A 9,958-nucleotide genomic window follows, 5' to 3' on the forward strand; every position below is an offset into this window, starting at 1 on the left:
GAGAGAGAGAGAGAGAGAGAGAGACAGAACACAGACAAAGTGAAGTTGACCATAATCCATTACAAGCAGCATAATGTTAATTGAAATTAGTGCCAGTCAAAAGACAATTAACGATGAAATGACTTAAACAGCAGTTGATCATTATGTCCTCTTTCTTCCAGATTGAGCAATGAAAAGCACATTAATCCCTCACTCTTGGTAATTGGTTCATCTGCTTGTTTAGTCGGAGGCAAGCAGACAATAATACAAAGCGTGTGTGCACATAAGAGAGAGAGCGTGTTTACTCCTGTTACCCACAATGTGCTATTAAGAATACATGACGCTCACTTTACTTCTGCCTGGGAACAATACACCCATCAAACACACACAAAGCTCACACACAGAGAAGTCCGGCCGAGACTCGCGAGTAATATTCTGTGATAAAATGCAACTTGTGGTTAAGGGTTATGAACCAGAGCGAGGTTTGGCAACCTTAAATTGGGAGCAGAGGAAATTCTGTCGCCTAAGACAAGAGTCGACAAGAGTTTCTGTAACACCCTTAAAAGTTTTGATAAAAGCTTCTTTCTTTCATCACAATCCGCCTGGACAATGTTGTGTTACAAGATGTAAAGTCAGTTTATTGATGAAAAGAAATCCCAGGAGAGGAGGAGGCTCAATATCAAAGATCTGGGACTCCCTTTAGTGAGCGATCTCCGCCTCTTGCTCATGAGGACATTTTGAGCTACAAGGCACTTGGATGTAATCCGTTTAACACCGTAAGTGAGATCTGCAGATGGAGAGCCAGATAGGGAATGTAATTAATTGCAGACACGATAAGATGAGGACAAAAGGACTTTAACTCAGGGACTACAATCTAATCAGAGAGAATCATCAGTTTTCAACAAAACTTTTTCTCATCGCCGAACTCCTCTGGGACAATATTAATCTTCATCGTTCCCCCTGACAACAACTTGAGAGCAAAGGTTCAGAATTTACGTTCACATTTGTGGTTTGGCAGCGGCCTCTTTTTGAAAAATGAGGAATGCGATGAAGTCATTTTGAAGTTATGGGAACAGAGGAGAAACGTTGCACTTTGTTGATTTGTGGTCGGTTTGCAGTCAATCGCTAATGGAAAGCCGGCGTCGATGTGAACAAAACAAAAACAATATTGTCCTCCATTTGGGTCGCTTCCAAAGAGCCTGACCTCTTCTGTCTAATGAAAGGTGTCTCTGACATAACAGCTTTTACGGCTCTACAGTCAGGCTCTTCTCAGGGTCAATCTTCACTCACGATCCTCTCCACTGCTCACATCTCTAATGGAAGAGACTCTGGTGAGCCGATGGTTGATCGAGTAACAGAAACCTCAAAATAACACAGGACGACAAAGGAGCTGACTCACGCCTGCTATCAGGTACCTCGTCCCAAAGACACTCACACTTATTACAAACAATGTTTCTCTCAAACACAAATACTGCAACGATTATCTCATTAATCTATAGATTTATTCATCTTTAACGGAGATCAGGACTGAGACGGGAAAAAAAATAAAGAAAATTTATAAAAGATGTTCCACTTAATGGTAGTTTTAAACATGTCTGTGTTATTTACACACGTGGGTAGGACAACAATATTAAGTTATTTTTGGGGTCTGAAGTCTGGGTGCTGCAGGGATGATGTATTTTTGTAGGCCAACCTGCGAGCTAGCATCACACCGGCTCCCTTTACAAAAAGTCAATGGGATTTTTTTCAAAGGGATTTAGGATTATTGCAGAAAATAACCTCTGCGTTGAACACAATTTATGATACTTCCACGTTTTGTTCAGCTCATAAGATCATTTTGAAAAATGCCAAAAGCAAAAAGCTAACGTTAGCCTATAAACCAACTGCACCACTGACAAATGAGCGATAGTAAACACTACAGGGCTGTGAAGGCGGACTAGTCACCATGATGATGCTTTGTAGCCTCATTTAACCACTTGTTAGCAACCTTGTTAGCCTTTTTTAAGACATGTAGTTGGTTGTAGAGTCAGACTAGCTGCTTCCAGTCTTTGTGCTAAGCTAAGCTAACTGCGGTAGCTTTATATCTAACAGACAGACACAAGAGGGGCATTGAACTTTTCATCTGTTGCATTTGGAAGGTATTTTTTATGTTTGATGAATTACTTAAAAAATTAACTGATTATCAAAACTGTCAATTAAATTCCTGTGGTTCACTGACTTGTTGTTTCAGGATTAATATACAATCAATATATATATATTCTACCACTTACAGGAATTATTTAAAAAAGTAGCGAGAGCTTTTTTTGTGTATGTCAGGAAATTCACTTTTACTCAACTAGTGTAATTTATCAAGAACCAAGTATCAAGAGTCATTTCCAGCTCGAGCTATAACCAAAATCTTCAATCATGATATGGGTCATTTTATATCTCAATAACAATATACATCAGGATATAGCATGTTTTAAGTAGTCTATATGAAATAACCACATGGTTTTGTTTACTCCTGTGTGGATTAAATATGGAGTATTTTCTAATTTCAACTTTAAACTACTTTAAAGCAAAATAATCAGATTTTCAGAGAAATTTGAGTTATCATTAGCTTATTATTATCAATTTAGACAACATTATTGTATATAACTATATCTCCATATATGATTTCATTACACACAGCCTCTTTGCTGCATGTCATCCTGTCTCTCTCCAAGATATCAATATCCAATAAAGCAGAAGTTGCCTCCGTTACAGAGTGTGAATGTTGCCAACTCTCAAGAAGAATCACTTTGCAGCATTTTGTGCACTTTATGTTGCAGGTTCCAGTTATTTTTCATTAAAATTAATGTCTGAAATCTGTCCTCTCAGCCCTTTGAAAGCCGTAAAGTTCAGAGAAGCAACGTTCTTTCTACTCTGGTGGCTCAATAACTTTAAAAATGGGCCAGTCTTTACTTTTACTCAAGTCGGTTTTTAAAACCAAAATGATTCCACTGAGGTAGAACACTGTGGTACATAAGACAGGACAGAAAATGGGGAAGTCACACGTTTGTATGAATGGACACCACAACCTTTAATAAGTTATAAACACACGCAAACTTGAAATAAAAGTTCAGACACACACAGGGATCTTCAGTACCTACATGACATGCTGAAGAAGAGGAACCGGCTGTAGCAGACACAGAGGCACTGACAGACCCACTCCCCGCCGACCATGTTTCAGCTTCAGCTGCCCTTCCTCCATCCATTACCTCCCTCTCGATATCTCTCTCTCTCTCTCTAGCTCTCTCTGTCTCTCTCCTCACCTGCCTTCCTTCCTCCCCCCTCCCAGCCATCAGTATCTGTCATCTTCTTGTAACCCACACCTGCGGGCAGCAGCAGCGCAGCGAGCATCTCTGGTTAATGTTTCAAAAGGTCGGGTTTGTCTGTGGGCTGCGCTGCCTAATGCCACACACACACACACACACACACATCCACACACACACACACACACACACACACACACCTACACACACACACACACGCACACGCACACACACACACATAATACAGCGAGCTGATCCACATTCATCCCTGGTCCAGAATGAGCCTCGTACATACAGATCAAACGAGCTATCATATTTAAATGTCCCACAGAAAAATGGATGTGTCATTAGTTTGTTCAATAAGCCAATGAATAATTTACTCTATTAAAAGGTAAGAAATAATGGTAAAAATTATAATTATAATAATAATAAAAATCTCCTTGTATTCAAGTCTATTATTTCCAGTTGTGAAGCTGTTCGCACTTGTTTTGGCATATTTGATTAATGACTTGGTTTTAGTTTAGTTTAGTTTGTATGAGACATTGTCAGGAATAAAACGACAAAGTCCAGGACTTATTTCCATCGTTCTGGTCGAAACAATCATCAAACTGGAATCTCTTCATTTTGTCTTCATCTTTTTTGATCATCAAACAATAATCAACTCAGTATTTTAGCGCTGGAGCAGAATTTGACATGGATCGTTTCACTCTTAAAGGAAGTGTCTTTCTGACTAAACCAGTGTTTATTGCTCATTACTTCTGCTAGAGTCTATGGTGTTTACACTGTGCTCTAATGTGAGGACAAAAGGTCAGGTTGTGACCTTCTTACCACTAGAGGGGGCCGGCACACCTGCTTTGAGTGGAGGGAAAATCCCAAGACATCCTGATCTTTGCCTTACGAGGGGGAATGTGTTTAAGTCTATAAGCACACAAATTAGATCTTCTGCCATGTAGGAGGGAAGAAACAAAGGCAGCGACACAAATCAAAATACTTTCTAATTAAATGCCTCTTTCTGTCTGTCTCTCACACACACATACACACACACGGTCATGAAAGCTGCTATTTCTGTGTTGGAGTCACTGCTGTATCGCAGCGAGCTGGTAGCATGAACGCTTCCAGCCTGGCTCTCTGTCGAGTGTGTGTGTGTCTGTGTATCCTCCTCTTGTGTTTTATTTTTTTGTGCATTTCTGTTTGGCTGCTGTCACTCGAGCCTCTTTGTTCCCCGTCCCGTGTTATTAGGCAGATGAAAAGATCTGCTCTCTAGCACGGGACCCAGGGGAGGTCTTCTCAATGACTCACTCAAATTAAGAGGCTGGAGGGGACTGCAGCTGCAGCTCCAGTAATGACGGGCGAGCTGTGATACTCACTCTGCCTCTCGCTCTACATCAATTCGTCTGTCCTGCCTTTTACTACACATACACATACACACACTCGAACACACGGAGAGCTCAAGAGGATAAGATTGGCTCTATTGCATGTGTATCCACCATTTGTAATAAGTCTTTTATAAGCAGGAAAACACAGCTGGAACTAATAACATAGATTTGTGTGCGACTTGATCCCCGACCTGCTTTGAAGGCAATGATAACCTCACAAGATTAAGCCAAGTGCTGCAGTTGCCCCCCCCCCCACACACACACACACACATATGATGGGAAAGGCCTGGCTGTCGCCTGATCAAAGAGTTCATTGGCTCTTAGTTTAAGTACTGAATCCAAATAGCCTGTGTAATTGTAATATTTAACGCTAGATTAGTCTAATATTGTGCAATGGAATTTTAATCTACCAACACATACGCATTTCCACATTTATATATTTACAAACAAATACAAACAAATCTCGACGTACCGCTTATTTCAAGGCTGTAACCGGGAACGCTCTGGAAGACTTTAAAGGTGAGAAACAAAAAAGAAAAAGAAAAAAGAAGATGGCATCACATGGCAGCTAAGACAACTGGTGTGACAAAGCACCAGCAGTCTAAATCACTGTGAGTCCATCAATGGCTTCCTGCTGCACTCTGAGTTTCTTTGACATTGTTCATTTCTACCATACGAATATTTAGCTTGATTTATAAAAACAATATAAGGATGTGCGTTAACTGGAGGGAAATAAAAAATTGTCTTTTTACTGCTCTGATATAGTTCACATGCCTCTAAAATGACCTCCATCGATATAACAAGCATTTATTCTGCTGAGTTCAGTTTCCTGTTCAATCTGCTTCCTGAATTGACCATATGTGAGCACTAGAAGCCAATAAATACAGTCTGGTGCTCTAGACAGGAAGCTGAGCATCAGGCAGGTAATATGTGTGTGAGCTCTTGAGGAAATCATCCATAATAGACTCCTTAAGTATCATTCCATGAGGGGAAACGCACCTCCATCCTGAGCGCTGAGGACGTTGAGGGCGAAGAGCATGGCGTTGGAGAAGGTGGTGGCCTCCTCCTTGCTGGCGAAGTTGAGGCCATAGACCTGCCTGGCGTCCCGCCACTGGTGGAAGGTTGGTGTGGCCTGGTTGTACTTGAGGCCCTTCACTATGGAGTAGTTGATGACCACCTGTGAGGGAGGAGGAAGAGGAGTAGTTCACTAAAGAAACACTGCAACACTGCTCTCATTACTGTTTTACGCCAGAGAAATCTAGGATTAATGCATACACAAACACAGACTTTGACATAAGGTATTCTTCGATTCTCACCTGCACCTGTTTCTGTTTTAAACCACAACTATTTCTCCTATTAACAATCCCAAATAGCCTGAGTTATCTGCATGTTGCAATCCTCCACACAGCCTGATGAAATCTCTCTCTCTGTTGACTAAACGTCTGAGATGTACTCCACATCTACGCTAGTCTCACGGCAGCGTTACCTGCTGGTCCTGCAGTTTGACGCCCACCACTCTGAAGGTGTTGTTGGCAGTGTTGTGGTAGATGTTGATGCGGCTGAATCCCTGCTGTCCAGGCTTGATGGGCACCCACTTCTTGCTGGTGTCATCGTAGACCATGACCGAGGCCCGGGCCTGGCAGATACTCTGCTCACTGGGAGAGAGAGACAACAGGACAGAGATGAAGGCGTTAGTTATGTGTAGAATTCATCAGTTCAACAGTGGACCAAAAGATAACAGAACAGCCCAAAATTAAACACAAGGGTGATCACCATTTTTAAAAGTGTCTTTAGGGTCAAATCTTCCTTTAACAGTGGTGACTGCTGTTTGTCTGAGAAGGTAAGTGAAATCATTACAGTGAACAAGACAACAACTTAGTCTGCTTATCCTGTGTTACACTAATAGTCTAATCCGAATGTAATCAAGCGCTTGTCCAGCATCTGGTGATGTTGTTAATGAGAGGCAATCGTAACGTGTGTGTGTGTGTGTGTGTGGCCTCCAGTGTTGGGTCTGCCTGCCCTCCACTTTCCCTCACTGTAACACACACACACACACTCACACACACTGGTACTGTAAAGAGTACAGAAGTGGTGTTTCATGACCTTCTCCATGTGTTTTTTTTACAATGCAAAGAGACAGAGGAAAAGGGAAAATGATTCATGTCTCTCCATTGACTTTGTGTCGTGTGAAGGTGCCTCCTTGTCACTTTCGTCTGTTAGAAAACAACATAAAAATGCCTAAATGCTGCCGTGTGGCACTACCAACAGGGTCAAGAACCCAGAACTAAGTTTTTATACACTGCCAAACTGAAAAAGTGAGCCTTTAAAAAGACAAAAGTGAGACATCATCAGGAAGAATGGGAAAACTGTGGGATCCGGACACTCAGGATGCCTAAACCCAGCAAGCATTTTGTCCAAACTACATTTCTGTAAGATCAATCACAAAGCTATGCACTTGTAAACATAATACTGCAGTATTATATTTACAAGTGCCTTCACTAACTACAGTAGCTTGCTAACAGCTCTGCGTCATCACCTGCATCCTTGGTAGACATACAGTAGGGCGGTTGAATAATAATCTAGCTACAGGCATTTTGTAAACTGTCTCTATGGCAGACAAAAAGACATGTGCTGAATCGCCACAAAGTGAAGAGGAAAACAGAAGATCAAGGTGGAAGTATGGGAGGAATGAGGAGAAAAAACACAGGGGAGGAACAGAGAAACAATTTTGACTTGCAAATGAGATTAGCGAGAAGAGTCCCATCTGTGCCTTTGCCTCTTTGCCAAGCTGAAATTAGTGGATCGACCCCTGAGGCCGATTGAAAGAGCTGCGTCAGAGAAGGAGGGAAAAGAGAAAAGGGGGAAAAGTCTTGGCTTGTAGAGTTTAGTGTGTGGATGCAGCATGAAGAAGCCTGCAGTGAGAGACAGTAGTGCATCATAGCCTACGTGATTAAAGATAAGGATCATGTTTAAAATATATTATAGAAGGAATAGTTTCACATTTGCCAAGAAATTAATACCACTCTCATGTCTCTACTTTAAGCTTGGGCCTGGACACAGTTAGCTTAGCATGAGCTTAACATAAAGAGTGAAAGCAAAGCTAACCTGGCTCTGTCCAAAGTTTAAAAAATATATACATATACCAGTATTTTTTAAACTGTTTTTTTTAAATCATGAAATACACATTAAACCATCAATACAAACAAATGTTTTTTCAGCTGTCTGTACTTTGCGTTTCGTGCTAATTAGGAAATGTTGGCATGCTAACTAACACGAAACTACTAGTGTACATTCTACCTGTAAAGATTAGCGTTAGCATCTTAGCGTTGTCACCGTGAGCATGCCACCATGCTGTGTTTTGGCATAAAATATCAGTGTCCATTTCAGCCTTGTTAGCATGGCTGTGGACTCTTGTTACATTTCTGTCGCACATATTAAACAAACACGTTACAAAGTTAGTGAGCATTGAAAGGTGCTGTAGAGGCGTCTGTTTCCTGCTAATCTCCTCTACGCTCTATAGCTCCATATTTACAGACATGAGAGTGATGGTGTCAATCTTCTCATCCAACTCTCAGCAAGAACTTCCAAAACGTGTCAAATTATTATTTTAAGAGGGAGTGAGATTGTAATGCTCGGATATTTTTCAATTTTGTCATCCGATCCCACTGTGGAAAATATGTATTGTGGGAAATATGTATTGTGTTTTCACGATGCCTAGTACTCTGCAAGCTATGTGCACACGGAGCATCAAATAGAAACACATCTAACCTTTCTGAAGATAAGTATTCATGAAACGAAAGCACCAGGCTAACATTAGGATAAAGAAAATAATACTAGCTGTCCTTCTCTTTCACTTCAAAGCACACTGAAAAGAGAGCAGTAGGAAGCAGCTGAAACTTGTAGGACCAGAGTCTATTCAAATAACTCAACAAAAGGAAAAAAGAGCTCCATATAATACCCTGCTGCATGAATTTTAAGCTGGAGTTATAAATAACTTTCTCCCAGGTTGAGCCTTACTCTCTACACACACACAAGGGTTATTTTGCATTAGCGGTTTTCGATGTGCACACACTTGAAATCAGCCCGAGCACCAGCAGGGCAACGATGTGTTTAATTAATTTTCTTTAACTTGTCGACGCTGTTAATTTTTAAAAAGGAGTTCTTGGCAACTAGCTGAAAATGGCATCGGAGGCCCAGAAGCATGAATAAATGAGATTCTTGTGCTAAAAGAGACTCGAGCAGGAAACATGACGAAGACGGGGAGAAGAAGATGGAGTGGTGAAGGGAAAGGAGAAGAGAGAGTGAGAGAGAGAGAGAGAGAGAGAGAGAGAGAGAGAGAGAGAGAGAGAGGAGCTGTGAAGAAGCTGAGGCAACAAGAAAACAAGTTTTTCTGACTGACAGTTATAGGACGCACACACACAAACACACACTCATGCATGCACATGCACACAAATGCAAGAAGGTCGTGTAGATCCCTCCACGCAACACCCGTTGAAAAATTAACAATTGCTGCTCAGGACATGAATAAATCAGATGCTTTGGAATGTACCTTGACAGCACACACACACACACACACACACACTCTAAATGCCATCCTCCTTCATGGCCTGTTTATGTCCGTGCAAACGCAAATTCAAGCTGACAGGGACAGACAGAGAAATCTCAGAGAGCTGCTCAGAAATCGTCTTCCATTGAGGCAAAGAAATCGTCCAATCCCAGAGCAGGAAGTAAAAATAGAAAGGTGCTCACTCACTCACTCAGGCAAAAAAAGCAATTTTGCATGATGGTGCAAATTCAGGTTTGGCTCTGGTATACATAACAATGAAAATGTTACATTTAGATCCAGCTATAAAATATCTAATTTTATCCCTCAATGACTTTAAGCGTCACCACGTAGCCTTGAGAGTGCAGACAGAGCTGACTGCACCGTAGGTCATTGAATGCAACACAAACGCTGAGAGAAATGCAAGGCTGCAGCACAGTAAGAAGCTCAGTCCAACACTTTCCACAAGTATCCCAGAGTGCCCTGTAGCTTAAATGACTTTAACACAAAATAATATTATACCATCATTATCAATATGGTTTGCATTGGCTTCTCAGCACCAAACCTGTTGAGTTAATAGGTCAGTGTGTCTGTCTAAGGTCACGTTAATGAGGGTCTGTAATGATAAACACATGAATTATGCATCCACACTGCTGCTTGTTTGAAAAGAATAATTATGGCTCAAACGCAACCCCTTTTTTCTTTTTTATCTTTAAACTAACACACACACACACACACACACACACACACACACACACACACACACA

The 9,958-nt window shown here is 41.3% G+C and overlaps 1 protein-coding gene across 6 annotated transcripts in view; it reads right to left on the minus strand.

The window, feature by feature from the left end:
- The window catches only part of evlb (Enah/Vasp-like b), a 45,151-nt gene that overhangs the window by 6,239 nt on the left and 28,954 nt on the right, over nt 1-9,958 (minus strand). For 4 of the 6 annotated variants that reach the window (XM_031865968.1, XM_031865964.1, XM_031865965.1 and 1 more), the window contains exons 2-4: nt 6,135-6,303; nt 5,648-5,825; nt 5,121-5,159 (exon numbers count right to left, since the gene is read on the minus strand). In XM_031865968.1, coding sequence (XP_031721828.1) covers nt 5,121-5,159; nt 5,648-5,825; nt 6,135-6,303 — 386 coding nt within the window. The remainder of the gene's footprint in view (nt 1-5,120; nt 5,160-5,647; nt 5,826-6,134; nt 6,304-9,958) is intronic. The other 2 variants (XM_031865967.1, XM_031865966.1) reach the window with 1 other exon arrangement.

The sequence above is a fragment of the Anarrhichthys ocellatus genome, unplaced genomic scaffold, assembly GCF_004355925.1.
Source record: "Anarrhichthys ocellatus isolate YVR2014 unplaced genomic scaffold, GSC_Weel_1.0 scaffold34, whole genome shotgun sequence".
In the NCBI taxonomy this organism is placed as follows: Eukaryota; Metazoa; Chordata; class Actinopteri; order Perciformes; family Anarhichadidae; genus Anarrhichthys; species Anarrhichthys ocellatus.